Source organism: Salvelinus namaycush, chromosome 36 (genome assembly GCF_016432855.1).
Source record: "Salvelinus namaycush isolate Seneca chromosome 36, SaNama_1.0, whole genome shotgun sequence".
Lineage (NCBI taxonomy): Eukaryota > Metazoa > Chordata > Actinopteri > Salmoniformes > Salmonidae > Salvelinus > Salvelinus namaycush.
The window spans coordinates 23,901,945-23,919,301 of NC_052342.1; the positions used below are offsets into that span (position 1 = coordinate 23,901,945).

Here is a 17,357-nt window from a genome sequence, read left to right on the forward strand (position 1 = left end):
AGAACTAAATGAAATTCAAGTAATTGAACCGACATCGGTCAATTAGTTGTTTATCATAAACTGGGTGGTTCGAGCCCTGAATGCTGATTGGCTGACAGTCGTGGTATATCAGACCGCACACCACGGGTATGACAAATCATTGATTTTTACTGCTCTAATTAGGTTGGTAACCAGTTTATAATAGCAAAAAGGCACCACAGAGGTTTGTGATATATGGCCAATATACTACGGCTATCCAGGCACTCCGTGTTGCATCGTGCCCAAGAACAGTCCTTAGCCGTGATATATTGGCCATGTTGGTTAATCTCTCAGCACCACGTGTTGCCCACCCCTCTTCCTTCCCCTCTTCCTCTCTCTCCTACCTGAGTGAGGCTGAGCTGGGTAGCGTTGCTCTCTAGCTCCCCTAGTGGTGTGGCAGGGTGGTGAGGGTAGTAGGGGTTAGAGGAACCAGTACAGGCCAGGTAGAGCAGGATCACCATGTTGAAGGGGAACACAGCCACAGGTAGGTCCCACTTATCTAGCAGGGGAGCCAGGCCACTGTAGAGGAACGTACTGCGGGGAGAAACGTACTGTCAGGCCACTGTAGAGGAACGTACTGCGGGGAGAAACGTACTACCAGGCCACTGTAGAGGAACGTACTGCGGGGAGAAACGTACTGTCAGGCCACTGTAGAGGAACGTACTGCGGGGAGAAACGTACTGTCAGGCCACTGTAGAGGAACGTACTGCGGGGAGAAACGTACTGTCAGGCCACTGTAGAGGAACGTACTGCGGGGAGAAACGTACTGTCAGGCCACTGTAGAGGAACGTACTGCGGGGAGAAACGTACTGTCAGGCCACTGTAGAGGAACGTACTGCGGGGGGAAACATACTATCAGGCCACTGTAGAGGAACGTACTGCGGGGAGAAACATACTATCAGGCCACTGTAGAGGAACGTACTGCGGGGAGAAACGTACTGTCAGGCCACTGTAGAGGAACGTACTGGGGGAGAAACGTACTGTCAGGCCACTGTAGAGGAACGTACTGCGGGGAGAAACGTACTGTCAGGCCACTGTAGAGGAACGTACTGCGGGGAGAAACATACTACCAGGCCACTGTAGAGGAACGTACTGCGGGGAGAAACGTACTATCAGGCCACTGTAGAGGAACGTACTGGGGGGACGTACTATCAACGTACTGTAGAGGAACGTACTGGGGGGACGTACTATCAACGTACTGTAGAGTAACGTACTGCGGGGAGAAACATACTGTCAGGCCACTGTAGAGGAACGTACTGCGGGGAGAAACGTACTGTCAGGCCACTGTAGAGGAGCGTACTGTAGAGGAACGTACTGCGGGGAGAAACGTACTATCAACGTACTGTAGAGGAACGTACTGCGGGGAGAAACGTACTATCAACGTACTGTAAAGGAACGTACTGCAGGGAGAAACGTACCATCAACGTACTGTAGAGGAACGTACTGCGGGGGACGTACTATCAACGTACTGTAGAGGAACATACTGGGGGGGACGTACCATCAACGTACTGTAGAGGAACGTACTGGGGGGGACGTACTATCAACGTACTGTAGAGGAACATACTGGGGGGGACGTACTATCAACGTACTGTAGAGGTACTTACTGGGGGGGACGTACCATCAACGTACTGTAGAGGAACGTACTGCGGGGGACGTACTATCAACGTACTGTAGAGGAACATACTGGGGGGGACGTACTATCAACGTACTGTAGAGGTACTTACTGGGGGGGACGTACTATCAACGTACTGTAGAGGAACGTACTGGGGGGGACGTACTATCAACGTACTGTAGAGGTACTTACTGGGGGGGACGTACTATCAACGTACTGTAGAGGAACGTACTGGGGGGGAAACATACTATCAACGTACTGTAGAGGTACTTACTGGGGGGGGGGGGGGACGTACTATCAACGTACTGTAGAGGAACGTACTGCGGGGGACGTACTATCAACGTACTGTAGAGGTACTTACTGGGGGGGGACGTACTATCAACGTACTGTAGAGGAACGTACTGAGGGGAACGTACTATCAACGTACTGTAGAGGAACGTACTGGGGGGGACGTACTATCAGCGTACTGTAGAGGAACGTACTGGGGGGGACGTACTATCAGCGTACTGTAGAGGAACGTACTGGGGGGGACGTACTATCAGCGTACTGTAGAGGAACGTACTGGGGGGAACGTACTATCAACGTACTGTAGAGGAACGTACTGGGGGGGACGTACTATCAACGTACTGTAGAGGAACGTACTGGGGGGGACGTACTATCAACGTACTGTAGAGGAACATACTGGGGGGGTCGTACCATCAACGTACTGTAGAGGAACGTACTGGGGGGAACGTACTATCAACGTACTGTAGAGGAACGTACTGGGGGGGGACGTACTATCAACGTACTGTAGAGGAACGTACTGAGGGGAACGTACTATCAACGTACTGTAGAGGAACGTACTGAGGGGAACGTACTATAGATGAGACACTACTGTAGAGACACATACTATCACAAACTATTGTGAAATATACACAAAATACAGACACAAAAAATAGTTGTGTGTGTGTGTGTGTGTGTGTGTGTGTGTGTGTGTGTGTGTGTGTGTGTGTGTGTGTGTGTGTGTGTGTGTGTGTATGTGTGTGTGTCTCACCTGGTAGCTCCCCCCAGACAGACAGGCAGTAGCAGCCACCAGTACCAGTCTCCTGCAGAGCTGAACACCCCCATCAACAGAGACACCAGCATCCCATTGAACCCATGGAGTCCTCCGGATACCTCCTCACTATCACACACACACACACACACACACACACACACACACACACACACACACACACACACACACACACACACACACACACACACACACACACACACACACACACACACACACACACACACACACACACACACACACACACAGACAGACAGAGAGAGAGAAGAAAAAACACATTGTAAATAAGATCTTGTCCTTAACTGTCTCGTCTAGTTAAAACCTCTACAGCACAGGTGTCAAACTCATTCCACGGGGGGCCGAGTGTCTGCGGGTTTTCGCTCCTCCCTTGTACTTGATTGATGAATTAACATCACTAATTAGTTAGGAACTCCCCACACCTGGTTGTCTAGGGCTTTATTGAAAGGAAAAACCAAAAACCTGCAGACACTAGGCCCTCCGTGGAATGAGTTTGACACCCCTGCTCTACAGGATGGGTGGGTGCCCCGTGGGATGGTTGAGCTAACGGAGGCTAATGTGATTAGCACGAGGTTGTAAGTAACAAGAACATGTCTAGTTAAATAAAGGATAAATTAAAATGAAATAAATAAATATACATGCAGATATTTGACAAGGATAGATATGCCTGTGTTATTTCTAGTGTGTGTGTGTGTGTGTGTGTCTCTGTGGCATTTCTGTTTGTGTGTGTGTGTGTGTGTGTGTGTGTGTGTGTGTGTGTGTGTGTGTGTGTGTGTGTGTGTGTGTGTGTGTGTGTGTGTGTGTGTGTGTGTGTGTGTGTGTGTGTGTGTGTGTGTGTGTGTGTGTGTGTGTGTGTGTGTGTGTGTGGAATTCCACCATGTTGGCTCATTTCCATACAGGATTTACCCCAGTGTTTTACCTGAAAGGCTTAGACTTATTTACATAACAATGGCTAACTGTGAACTTAAACAGTTTCTCACAAAGCAACTGTTTTGATGATGCAGAGGTTGCTGATTCTGCTCTTCACAAGTCCTCACAGTCAACCCTAGCCATGGAAACACAACTTCCCTAGTATAACATAAGAGTGTATAGACCAATGTATACACTGGTGTTATAGTTGAAAAGTCAGCCAGGTCACCCGTGATACAAGTCAGTATTCGACGTCCATCCATGTCTGAGGACGTCGGGAGATTACATGGAAACCGGCCACTAGGGGCAACAGTGAGCGCTGTTACCTTCAAGTAGATTTTGGTTTTGCCAAGGTGTTGTGGCGGATGGGTGTAAGTATCTGCCTCTGATTCCAAAGGTTACAAGTTCAAATCCAGCAATAGAAAGTAATAGAAAGAGCCTGCTGAGGCGTGGAAGCACGACGAGCCAGCTGAGGCACCCCCAGTTCCTTCGGCAGCGGCATCCTGACCCGACGTCACCAACGAAAACAAAAAATAAAAACTCCCTGATGCTTCAAATTGTGGTGTCAGCATTCTGTAAGGACAGACGTTGGGAGACAAGAGGCAAGTACAGGGAGTGAACATTTAATAAACAACGGACATGAAATAGAATACGGACAGCTTCTGGACTGGGGAAACAAAATGACAATAATGCTGACACACGGGGAACAAACTGAGGAACAGACAGATATAGAGGGAGCAATCAACAAAGTGAAGGAGTCCAGGTGAGTCCAATGAATGCTGGGCATAACGATGGTGACAGGTGTGCGTAATGATGGGCAGCCCGGCGCCCTCGAGCACCAGAGAGGGGGAGCTGGTGTGACAGGTTCCGAGTTGGTTTTGATATTTCAACCTGCATGTCCTGATAGAGTCTGGTGTGGGGGGGCAACATCAACATGTGTGCGAGCAGTTTGGTCAGCATGTAATTCTGATGTTAGACTGTGAGAGCTGGTAGGAAAAGTGTCACACATGTGTGTGTGTCGTTTCTGTGTGTGTGGCATTTCTGTGTGTGTGTGTGTGTGTGTGTGTGTGTGTGTGTGTGTGTGTGTGTGTGTGTGTGTGTGTGTACCTGTCCTGTCCTATGATAACAGCAGTGAGCGTAGAGGTCAGTAGACCCAGGGTCCCCAGTAGAGCCTGCCAGGGGGAGGCCCAGACCAGAGCTCCCAGGATCAGAACACCACTCAGGGGGTTGTTGGCCAGGATGACCCTGGCTACACCCCGCATACTCCACTCAACCAGCTGGAAAATGAAGGCCTTGTCTGGAGAGAGGGAGGAGGAGGGGAGGGAGAGGAGTGAGGAGGAGAAGTGGGGGAGAGGGAGGAGCAGAGAAAGAGGAGTGAGGAGGAGAAGTAGGGGAGAGGGAGAAGGAGAGGGAGAGGAATGAGGAGGAGAAGTGGGGGAGAGGGAGGAGGAGAGGGAGAGGGGTGAGGAGGAGAAGTAGGGGAGAGGGAGGAGGAGAGGGAGAGGAATGAGGAGGAGAAGTGGGTGAGAGGGAGGAGGAGAGAAAGAGGAGTGAGGAGGAGAAGTAGGGGAGAGGGAGAGGAATGAGGAGGAGAAGTGGGGGAGAGGGAGGAGGAGAGGGAGAGGAATGAGGAGGAGAAGTGGGGGAGAGGGAGGATGAGAGGGAGAGGAGTGAGGAGGGGAAGTGGGGGAGAGGGAGGAGGAGAAGTGGGGGAGGAGAGGGAGAGGAGTGAGGAAGAGAAGTGGGAGAGAAGCAGGAGGAGAGAGCAGTGGGGGAGATCGGGAGAAGGAGGAGGAGAGGAGGAAGGGGAGGAGGAGTGGGGGAGAGGGAGAGGATAGGTGTATAAAGTTGCGACACACACACACATTTGTTTTACTTCAAGTCATAGATTATATTGGAAGTCATGAAAATTTGGTTAACTATTTTTGTCTGCTTTCAGCCACATTTTAAATTGTTTTCTACGATCAATAACTAAGATTCTCCTTTTATTTCAATTCGATTCCTTTCAACAGGTGTTCCCATATTGATCTGTCTCGGACTGTCACAAATGACCTTTTTATTGACCTTTTGCCAGTTTTGATTTGAATGAATGACATGAAGTATTTTTGCCTGTTTCAGTTGTATTTTATCCAGTATGTACATGGCATACAAGGTAAGTAGACACACCATTTGACTGGCTATAAAGACACGAAGAAGAAAAGACAAAACCATACCCTCCATGTACCGGCTGAAGTGCACCATGTCTCCAGTGCAGTAGACCAGACCATTAACAAAATGCTGGCGCATGCCGACCGTTCTCCGGTTCGACTCCGGTTTGGCCTTTTCCTCGACCCACATCCTGACGCAGCGTTAACAGCAGATGGTGACAGCAGCCGGCAACCCCGTGTGTCCACGCTTCCGGAGACCGGAGGCTTCCACTCTCTCTCTCTCTCTCTCTCTCTCTCTCTGTCCTCCTCCTCCTCCAAGGCGACGGTTAACGAGATGACTTATAAACCGGACAGCCAGATAACACATTACTGACTGGACACAAACACACACACCGAACACCAAAGTCCACATCATTACGCAAAGAGCTTTTATATGGATCATATCTCTCTCTATTTCATTCTTTCTCTCTCTCTTTTTCACCTCTATTTGTTCAGTTCAGCCTTCAGTACTGTGTTTGCAGTGTGAATGTGAGATAGAGGTGTTTGTTATCTTTGTATGATGTGTTTTGACTAGTTATCAGCTTTATGGTCAACTAGTTGTGATAGTCTTTACTAGTTATCAGATTTATGGTTAACTAGCTGTGATAGAGGTCTTTACTAGTTATCAGCTGTATGGTTAACTAGCTGTGATAGGGGTCTTTACTAGTTATCAGCTTTATGGTCAACTAGTTGTGATATTATTTACTAGTTATCAGCTTTATGGTTAACTAGCTGTGATAGGGGTCTTTACTAGTTATCAGCTTTATGGTCAACTAGTTGTGATATTATTTACTAGTTATCAGCTTTATGGTTAACTAGTTGTGATAGCCTACTAGTTATCAGTTTTATGGTCAACTAGCTGTGATAGAGGTATTTACTAGTTATCAGCTTTATGGTTAACTAGTTGTGATCGAGGTCTTTACTAGTTATCAGCTTTATGGTCAACTAGTTGTGATATTATTTACTAGTTATCAGCTTTATGGTTAACTAGTTGTGATAGCCTACTAGTTATCAGTTTTATGGTCAACTAGTTGTGATAGAGGTCTTTACTAGTTATCAGCTTTATGGTTAACTAGTTGTGATAGCCTACTAGTTATCCGTTTTATGGTCAACTAGCTGTGATAGAGGTCTTTACTAGTTATCAGCTGTATGGTTAACTAGTTGTGATAGAGGGCTTTACTAGTTATCAGTTTTATGGTCAACTAGCTGTGATAGGGGTCTTTACTGGTTATCAGCTTTATGGACAACTAGTTGTGATATTATTTACTAGTTATCAGCTTTATGGTTAACTAGTTGTGATAGCCTACTAGTTATCAGCTTTATGGTCAACTAGCTGTGATAGGGGTCTTTACTAGTTATCAGCGTTATGGTCAACTAGTTGTGATATTATTTACTAGTTATCAGCTTTATGGTCAACTAGTTGTGATAGAGGTCTTTACTAGTTATCAGCTTTATGGTCAACTAGTTGTGATAGAGGTCTTTACTCGTTATCAGCTTTATGGTCAACTAGTTGTGATAGTCTTTACTAGTTATCAGCTTTATGGTCAACTAGTTGTGATAGTCTTTACTAGTTATCAGCTGTATGGTTAACTAGTTGTGATAGAGGTCTTTACTAGTTATCAGCTGTATGGTTAACTAGTTGTGATAGAGGTCTTTACTAGTTATCAGCTGTATGGTTATGTAGTTGTGATAGAGGTCTTTACTAGTTATCAGCTTTATGGTCAACTAGTTGTGATAGAGGACTTTACTAGTTATCAGCTTTATGGTCAACTAGTTGTGATAGAGGTCTTTACTAGTTATCAGCTTTATGGTCAACTAGTTGTGATAGAGGTCTTTACTAGTTATCAGCTTTATGGTCAACTAGTTGTGATAGAGGTCTTTACTAGTTATCAGCTTTATGGTCAACTAGTTGTGATAGAGGATTTTACTAGTTATCAGCTGTATGGTTAACTAGTTGTGATAGAGGTCTTTACTAGTTATCAGATTTATGGTTAACTAGCTGTGATAGAGGTCTTTACTAGGTATCAGCTGTATGGTCAACTAGTTGTGATAGAGGTCTTTACTAGTTATCAGCTTTATGGTCAACTAGTTGTGATAGAGGTCTTTACTAGTTATCAGCTGTATGGTTAACTAGTTGTGATAGAGGTCTTTACTAGTTATCAGCTTTATGCTCAACTAGCTGTGATAGTCTTTACTAGTTATCAGCTGTATGGTCAACTAGTTGTGATAGAGGTCTTTACTAGTTATCAGCTTTATGGTCAACTAGTTGTGATAGAGGTCTTTACTAGTTATCAGCTTTATGGTCAACTAGTTGGGATAGTCTTTACTAGTTATCAGTTGTATGGTTAACTAGTTGTGATAGAGGTATTTACTAGTTATCAGCTGTATGGTCAACTAGCTGTGATAGTCTTTACTAGTTATCAGCTGTATGGTCAACTAGCTGTGATAGAGGTCATTACTAGTTATCAGCTTTATGGTCAACTAGTTGTGATAGAGGTCTTTACTAGTTATCAGCTTTATGGTCAACTAGTTGTGATAGTCTTTACTAGTTATCAGCTGTATGGTCAACTAGTTGTAAAAGAGGTCTTTACTAGTTATCAGCTTTATGGTCAACTAGTTGTGATAGAGGTCTTTACTAGTTATCAGCTGTATGGTTAACTAGTTGTGATAAAGGTCTTTACTAGTTATCAGCTTTATGGTCAACTAGCTGTGATAGTCTTTACTAGTTATCAGCTGTATGGTTAACTAGTTGTGATAGAGGTCTTTACTAGTTATCAGCTGTATGGTTAACTAGTTGTGATAGAGGTCTTTACTAGTTATCAGATTTATGGTTAACTAGCTGTGATAGAGGTATTTACTAGTTATCAGCTTTATGGTCAACTAGTTGTGATAGTCTTTACTAGTTATCAGCTTTATGCTCAACTAGCTGTGATAGTCTTTACTAGTTATCAGATGTATGGTTATGTAGTTGTGATAGAGGTCTTTACTAGTTATCAGCTTTATGGTCAACTAGTTGTGATAGAGGTCTTTACTAGTTATCAGCTTTATGGTCAACTAGTTGTGATAGAGGTCTTTACTAGGTATCAGCTTTATGGTCAACTAGTTGTGATAGTCTTTACTAGTTATCAGCTGTATGGTTAACTAGTTGTGATAGAGGTCTTTACTAGTTATCAGCTTTATGGTCAACTAGCTGTGATAGAGGTCTTTACTAGTTATCAGCTTTATGGTCAACTAGTTGTGATAGTCTTTACTAGTTATCAGCTGTATGGTTAACTAGTTGTGATAGAGGTCTTTACTAGTTATCAGCTGTATGGTCAACTAGCTGTGATAGAGGTCTTTACTAGTTATCAGTTTTATGGTCAACTAGTTGTGATAGAGGTCTTTACTAGTTATCAGTTTTATGGTCAACTAGTTGTGATAGAGGTCTTTACTAGTTATCAGCTGTATGGTCAACTAGCTGTGATAGTCTTTACTAGTTATCAGCTTTATGGTCAACTAGTTGTGATAGAGGTCTTTACAAGTTATCAGCTGTATGGTTAACTAGCTGTGATAGGGGTCTTTACTAGTTATCAGCTTTATGGTCAACTAGTTGTGATATTATTTACTAGTTATCAGCTTTATGGTTAACTAGCTGTGATAGGGGTCTTTACTAGATATCAGCTTTATGGTCAACTAGTTGTGATATTATTTACTAGTTATCAGTTTTATGGTCAACTAGTTGTGATAGTCTTTACTAGTTATCAGCTTTATGCTCAACTAGCTGTGATAGAGGTCTTTACTAGTTATCAGCTGTATGGTTATGTAGTTGTGATAGAGGTCTTTACTAGTTATCAGCTTTATGGTCAACTAGTTGTGATAGAGGTCTTTACTAGTTATCAGCTTTATGGTCAACTAGTTGTGATAGAGGTCTTTACTAGTTATCAGCTTTATGGTCAACTAGTTGTGATAGAGGTCTTTACTAGTTATCAGCTTTATGGTCAACTAGTTGGGATAGTCTTTACTAGTTATCAGCTGTATGGTTAACTAGTTGTGATAGAGGTATTTACTAGTTATCAGCTGTATGGTCAACTAGCTGTGATAGTCTTTACTAGTTATCAGCTGTATGGTCAACTAGCTGTGATAGAGGTCTTTACTAGTTATCAGCTTTATGGTCAACTAGTTGTGATAGAGGTCTTTACTAGTTATCAGCTTTATGGTCAACTAGTTGTGATAGTCTTTACTAGTTATCAGCTGTATGGTCAACTAGTTGTAAAAGAGGTCTTTACTAGTTATCAGCTTTATGGTCAACTAGTTGTGATAGAGGTCTTTACTAGTTATCAGCTGTATGGTTAACTAGTTGTGATAAAGGTCTTTACTAGTTATCAGCTTTATGGTCAACTAGCTGTGATAGTCTTTACTAGTTATCAGTTGTATGGTTAACTAGTTGTGATAGAGGTCTTTACTAGTTATCAGCTGTATGGTTAACTAGTTGTGATAGAGGTCTTTAGTAGTTATCAGATTTATGGTTAACTAGCTGTTATAGAGGTCTTTACTAGTTATCAGCTGTATGGTCAACTAGTTGTGATAGAGGTCTTTACTAGTTACCAGCTTTATGGTCAACTAGTTGTGATAGAGGTCTTTACTAGTTATCAGCTTTATGGTCAACTAGCTGTGATAGTTTGTACTAGTTATCAGCTGTATGGTTAACTAGTTGTGATAGAGGTCTTTACTAGTTATCAGCTTTATGGTCAACTAGTTGTGATAGAGGTCTTTACTAGTTATCAGCTTTATGGTCAACTAGCTGTGATAGTTTGTACTAGTTATCAGCTGTATGGTTAACTAGTTGTGATAGAGGTCTTTACTAGTTATCAGCTTTATGGTCAACTAGTTGTGATAGAGGTCTTTACTAGTTATCAGCTGTATGGTTAACTAGTTGTGATAAAGGTCTTTACTAGTTATCAGCTTTATGGTCAACTAGCTGTGATAGTCTTTACTAGTTATCAGCTGTATGGTTAACTAGTTGTGATAGAGGTCTTTACTAGTTATCAGCTGTATGGTTAACTAGTTGTGATAGAGGTCTTTACTAGTTATCAGATTTATGGTTAACTAGCTGTTATAGAGGTCTTTACTAGTTATCAGCTTTATGGTCAACTAGTTGTGATAGAGGTCTTTACTAGTTACCAGCTTTATGGTCAACTAGTTGTGATAGAGGTCTTTACTAGTTATCAGCTTTATGGTCAACTAGCTGTGATAGTTTGTACTAGTTATCAGCTGTATGGTTAACTAGTTGTGATAGAGGTCTTTACTAGTTATCAGCTTTATGGTCAACTAGTTGTGATAGAGGTCTTTACTAGTTATCAGCTTTATGGTCAACTAGCTGTGATAGTTTGTACTAGTTATCAGCTGTATGGTTAACTAGTTGTGATAGAGGTCTTTACTAGTTATCAGCTTTATGGTCAACTAGTTGTGATAGAGGTCTTTACTAGTTATCAGCTGTATGGTCAAGTAGTTGTGATAGAGGTCTTTACTAGTTATCAGCTGTATGGTCAACTAGCTGTGATAGTTTGTACTAGTTATCAGCTGTATGGTCAACTAGTTGTGATAGAGGTCTTTACTAGTTATCAGCTGTATGGTCAACTAGTTGTGATAGTCTTTACTAGTTATCAGCTGTATGGTCAACTAGTTGTGATAGTCTTTACTAGTTATCAGCTGTATGGTCAACTAGTTGTGATAGTCTTTACTAGTTATCAGCTGTATGGTCAACTAGTTGTGATAGTCTTTACTAGTTATCAGCTGTATGGTCAACTAGTTGTGATAGAGGTCTTTACTAGTTATCAGCTGTATGGTCAACTAGTTGTGATAGTCTTTACTAGTTATCAGCTGTATGGTCAACTAGCTGTGATAGTCTTTACTAGTTATCAGCTGTATGGTCAACTAGTTGTGATAGTCTTTACTAGTTATCAGCTGTATGGTCAACTAGCTGTGATAGTCTTTACTAGTTATCAGCTGTATGGTCAACTAGTTGTGATAGTCTTTACTAGTTATCAGCTGTATGGTCAACTAGTTGTGATAGAGGTCTTTACTAGTTATCAGCTTTATGGTCAACTAGTTGTGATAGAGGTCTTTACTCGTTATCAGCTTTATGGTCAACTAGTTGTGATAGTCTTTACTAGTTATCAGCTTTATGGTCAACTAGTTGTGATAGTCTTTACTAGTTATCAGCTGTATGTTTAACTAGTTGTGATAGAGGTCTTTACTAGTTATCAGCTGTATGGTTAACTAGTTGTGATAGAGGTCTTTACTAGTTATCAGCTGTATGGTTATGTAGTTGTGATAGAGGTCTTTACTAGTTATCAGCTTTATGGTCAACTAGTTGTGATAGAGGACTTTACTAGTTATCAGCTTTATGGTCAACTAGTTGTGATAGAGGTCTTTACTAGTTATCAGCTTTATGGTCAACTAGTTGTGATAGAGGTCTTTACTAGTTATCAGCTTTATGGTCAACTAGTTGTGATAGAGGTCTTTACTAGTTATCAGCTTTATGGTCAACTAGTTGTGATAGAGGATTTTACTAGTTATCAGCTGTATGGTTAACTAGTTGTGATAGAGGTCTTTACTAGTTATCAGCTTTATGCTCAACTAGCTGTGATAGTCTTTACTAGTTATCAGCTGTATGGTCAACTAGTTGTGATAGAGGTCTTTACTAGTTATCAGCTTTATGGTCAACTAGTTGTGATAGAGGTCTTTACTAGTTATCAGCTTTATGGTCAACTAGTTGGGATAGTCTTTACTAGTTATCAGTGTATGTATGTGTATAGAGGTCTTACTGTTGTGATAGAGGTGATTTACTAGTTATCAGCTGTATGGTCAACTAGCTGTGATAGAGTCTTACTAGTTATCAGCTGTATGGTCAACTAGCTGTGATAGTCTTGTCGCGAGTAATGGGAGGACAAGCGTCGAAAAAACAATAAAAACACCCACAAAAAAATATAAAGTTAGAAAGAAAAGAAAAGAAAGAAAGAAAAGGAAAGAAATCCCATGCTATTCAATTATTGCACACCACACTGCTTGCGCGCGCCAACGAGGCTCTGCGACACCAAGGGCTAAAATATATGTTGTCTCTATTTCTGACGCAGATCGTGCTGCAAAGTCCTGCCTCTCCCCATCTCCTCATTGGTTTATAGAAGCAGGTACCCACGTGCCATATCCTCATTGGTTATACACCACGTGGGTGATAGAAAGACGAACTGTTTTTCGGTCGGTAGTCATGGTAATACAATGAAAGTTTAGATGCGATCACCATATAATTTTTTAAAGATGAAAAAGCCTGGAAGGAGGAGAGATGACTAGAAACGATTCGGTTGGCCGGTTTATGTGTGGATTAATTGTCGGAGTAGAGATCCTTGTGCATTTCAGGTAAAATAACAACTCAAGTTTATATCCCAGGACAAATTAGACGCAACAGCAGCTAGCTAAATAGGACAAATTAACATTAGCTAGCAAGTGCAAGCTAATTAGCTAAATTACCATACATGTTTAATGCTTTTCAATCTGTCCCCAAATTAATGTCATTGGTTCAGAGTTTGTTTTGATATTTTAACCTGCGTGTCGTGATCGCGTTTGGTGTGGGGGGGCAAAATAAATGTATACACGATAGCGCACGATGGCACACGCGCACAGCCGGTTTGGGCAAGGTGTAAGGCAATGGGTGATTGGTTGAGCTTTCTTGGGTGCGTAACTTCACGCCCTTACCAAAACAATGGCTGACCATTTTTCTAGCTTTGGATCTAAAACCAGTATTATAAACTGAGTAGTTCAAGCCCTGAATGCTGATTGGATGACAGCCGGTATGAAAAAACATGTGTCTTTACTGCTCTAATTACATTGGTAACCAGTTTTTAATGGCAATAAGGCACCTCGCACCTTTTTGGTATATGGCCAATATACCATGGCTAAGAGCTGTGGTATATTGGCCATATACCACACCTTCTCTGGCCTTATTGTTTAAGAAACCACCAACTTCAATGACAGTTATCTAAAAATTAAAAGACATATCTAATAATCCCATAACCCATTAACATTGTCACAGAGGAAGGCTTGCTAGCTAGCTCCAGGGTTTGAGTCACCTCAGCAGTTTTCTTATAAATCAGTGCAGCTAGCGAGGCTAGCTAGCTAACGTTAGGTAGACTGCGTCTAGACTTAGGAGCTCATGGCCACATAGTCATGTCACATATAGGCTTCAGGAGCCAGCTGGTTAGATATGATTCCACCATGGGTAGCAACAACTGGCTACTAGGTTGTTTTCACCAAAATATGTTTCAACTTATAGCAAGTTTATCCAGTGACCACTGCAATTAGAAGGATAGCTACAGACTGAAATGTAGCTAGCTAGCATGCCATGGCCATGCAGTAACCAACTAGCTAGCTAACAGTTAGCTAATCGTGGACACCAAATGACAAGACTTGGGAGCTCATGGACACAGGCTACAATAGCCAACTGGTTAGACATGATAACACCACGAGCAACAATAACTGCCAACTAGTTCGCTTTCAGACAAATATATTAAACTCATAGTTAGTTTATCCACTGACCATCACATTTAGGAGGATGATTACTGAAATTTAGCTAGCTAGATCACTACAGGCAGTAGCCGCTAACATTACTAGCCAACTAATCATGGATATCCTATTATTTGATACATTTGGGATAACTTGGTCATATCAAGCAACAGACAGTTTGTGGAACAGTAAAAAATAACAATTAGTGGATTTGTTTTTGAATGATTGGACAGTGAAACTAAAATAGATTCGTAGCTAGCTGGTGAAGCTTTTTATTTTATTTAATAATTAACTGTCGGAACTAGAAGCACAAGCATTTTGCTACACACAATAACATCTGCTAGCCATGTGTATGTGAACAATAAAGTTTGATTTGATTTAAAGCTGGGTTTCCAAAGTCATGCTGGGTGGCAAGCAAGACAAACAGATGACTCTGCAGCACAGCTGTGTGACGGCACACACCCAAGAAGTCTTAACCAGTCACCCAACGTAACTCATGAATATTAATGACTTTGCCTCCGGCTATCCTACGAAAGGGAAATTTGCGTACGGCATGTGGGCGGAGTGTTCTTGAAATGTGACATCCAATCAAAATCTTGTCGCTGGCAGCCAGGGGACCATTCAACATTCTCCAAGGGAGGCGTGACAACTGCGTGATTTTGGAGGTATGGCAACGCGAGACTAGTGTGTGTATAATGCCACTGGAGCAGACAATATCCCAGTGGAATTTTCCTCTCCTGCTCCCCCCCCCTTCCCCTCTTCACCCTTCCTCCTGTTCCCCTCTTATCCCCCTCTTATCCACTCTCCCTCTCAATTCCGCTGTGAGGGAGTGGCGGAATGCTGATTGGACAGAGTCAGGGCAAAGGTGGGGGGGGGGGGGGGGGGCGTGTGTGCGTGCGTGCACTGGGCACGCTGGCACAGTTATCCCAGCTGGCAGCGTCTCTCAGATCAGCCTGGACATCCATGCCAAGCACATGCCGCAGCGCCAGAGTAGAGAGGGGGAAAAGGAAGAGAAGAGAAGGGGAAAAGAAGGAGAAGAGAGGAGGGAAAGGAGGAGAGAAAGGTGGGGTAATGAGAGAAGGAGAGAGAGGTGTGGTAAAGAGAGAAGGAGAGAGAGGTGTGGTAAAGAGAGAAGGAGAGAGAGGTGGGGTAAAGAGAGAAGAGAGGTGGTGTAAAGAGAGAAGGAGAGAGAGGTGGTGTAAAGAGAGAAGGAGAGAGAGGTGGGGTAAAGAGAGAAGGAGAGAGAGGTGGGGTAAAGAGAGAAGGAGAGAGAGGTGTGGTAAAGAGAGAAGGAGAGAGAGGTGGGGTAAAGAGAGAAGAGAGGTGGTGTAAGAGAGAAGAGAGAGAGGTGGTGTAAAGAGAGAAGGAGAGAGAGGTGGGGAAAGAGAGAGGAGAGAGAGGTGGGTAAAGAGAGAAGAGAGGTGGTGTAAAGAGAGAAGGAGAGAGAGGTGGTGTAAAGAGAGAAGGAGAGAGAGGTGGGGTAAAGAGAGAAGGAGAGAGAGGTGGGGTAAAGAGAGAAGAGAGAGGTGGGGTAAAGAGAGAAGAGAGGTGGTGTAAAGAGAGAAGAAGAGAGAGGTGGGGTAAAGAGAGAAGGAGAGAGATGTGGGGTAAAGAGAGAAGGAGAGAGAGGTGGGGTAAAGAGAGAAGGAGAGAGAGGTGGGGTAAAGAGAGAAGGAGAGAGAGGTGGTGTAAAGAGAAGAAGAGGTGGTGTAAAGAGAGAAGAAGAGAGAGGTGGGGTAAAGAAAGGAGAGAGAGGTGGGGTAAAGAGAGGAGAGAGAGGTGGGGTAAAGAGAGGAGAGAGAGGTGGGGTAAAGAGAGGAGAGAGAATGGGGGTAAAGAGAGGAGAGGAAGAGAGAAAAAAAGACATGCCACAGCATCAGAGAAAAGTGAAGGAAAATTAACAAAATGAGGAGAGGATAGGAGAGGAGAGGGGGATGGGGGGATGTTGTATGACTAGAGGTTTATGTAACACACGGCCTCGGCCTCGCAGTGAGCCTCCCCTCACCTCATCACCCCAGATATACACACACACGCATGCACACCACAGCACAGGGGGTTGGTGGCACCTTAATTGGAGAGGACAGGCTCGTGGTAATGGCTGGAGCGGAATAGGTGGAATGGTATCAAATACATTACATCAAACACATGGTTTCCATTCGCTCTGTTCTGGGGCATTAGTATGAGCCCCTCAGCCCCTATATCTATGATCTGCTGGGGAGAATCAATTTGAGTAACTATTCGATTTTAGTTGCAAATTACTTCATAACACCTGCAGGTATACGGACCAAGATCTCACGGTTTTACCAATTTGACTTCAGTATCTGACATTTATCCACAGTTCTCCAAACGTTTACATTTTGAAGTTAATGGTTGAGATTTTGGATAAGGTAAAAACAATATATATTTAAAAAGTAGTTTCTACCACTGGGAGTGAACACGTGACCTTCAGATCAGGAGCGATGTGATTAAAACAAAGAACGAGTTTCTACCACTAGGACTGAACACGTGACCTTTGGTTCCGGAGATTTTGCAACGCCACACACACACACACAACCACACAGAAAGAATGGCCCTGCTATGTAATCATAGCGATACCAACAATGCTACTGTAAATACACACACACACACACACACACACACACACACACACACACACACACACACACACACACACACACACACACACACACACACACACATTCCTGAAACAAGATAGTTTATAATGCATACATATACACTCATGCTGTGCCAACTGAGGCCACAGTGTAGTGTGTGTGTGTGTGTGTGTGTGTGTGTGTGTGTGTGTGTGTGTGTGTGTGTGTGTGTGTGTGTGTGTGTGTGTGTGTGTGTGTGTGTGTGTGTGTGTGTGTGTGTGTGTGTGTCATAAAGCTGCCGCTGAAGCAGCCTCTTCAAGCATAATATACCCTCACAGACGGGAGGCTTAGAGCTAGGATGGACATATGGAGGAGGGAAGGAGGGGAACAGAGGGAAGGAGAGAGGTGGAGTCAGGATGGAGATAGGT

The 17,357-nt window shown here is 43.2% G+C and overlaps 2 protein-coding genes across 2 annotated transcripts in view; one reads left to right on the forward strand and one right to left on the reverse strand.

Moving 5' to 3' along the window:
* The window catches only part of si:dkey-183c6.7 (urea transporter 1), a 9,022-nt gene extending 3,048 nt beyond the window's left edge, over positions 1–5,974 (reverse strand). The window contains exons 1-4 of the mRNA XM_038975911.1: positions 5,825–5,974; positions 4,719–4,908; positions 2,664–2,792; positions 363–552 (exon numbers count right to left, since the gene is read on the reverse strand). Of these exons, the coding sequence (XP_038831839.1) occupies positions 363–552; positions 2,664–2,792; positions 4,719–4,908; positions 5,825–5,948 (633 nt within the window). The 5' untranslated portion in view covers positions 5,949–5,974. The remainder of the gene's footprint in view (positions 1–362; positions 553–2,663; positions 2,793–4,718; positions 4,909–5,824) is intronic.
* Positions 5,975–15,172: 9,198 nt separating this feature from the next.
* LOC120030505 overlaps positions 15,173–17,357 on the forward strand; it is a 15,780-nt gene continuing 13,595 nt past the window's right edge. The window contains exon 1 of the mRNA XM_038975912.1: positions 15,173–15,200. Coding sequence (XP_038831840.1) covers positions 15,173–15,200 — 28 coding nt within the window. The remainder of the gene's footprint in view (positions 15,201–17,357) is intronic.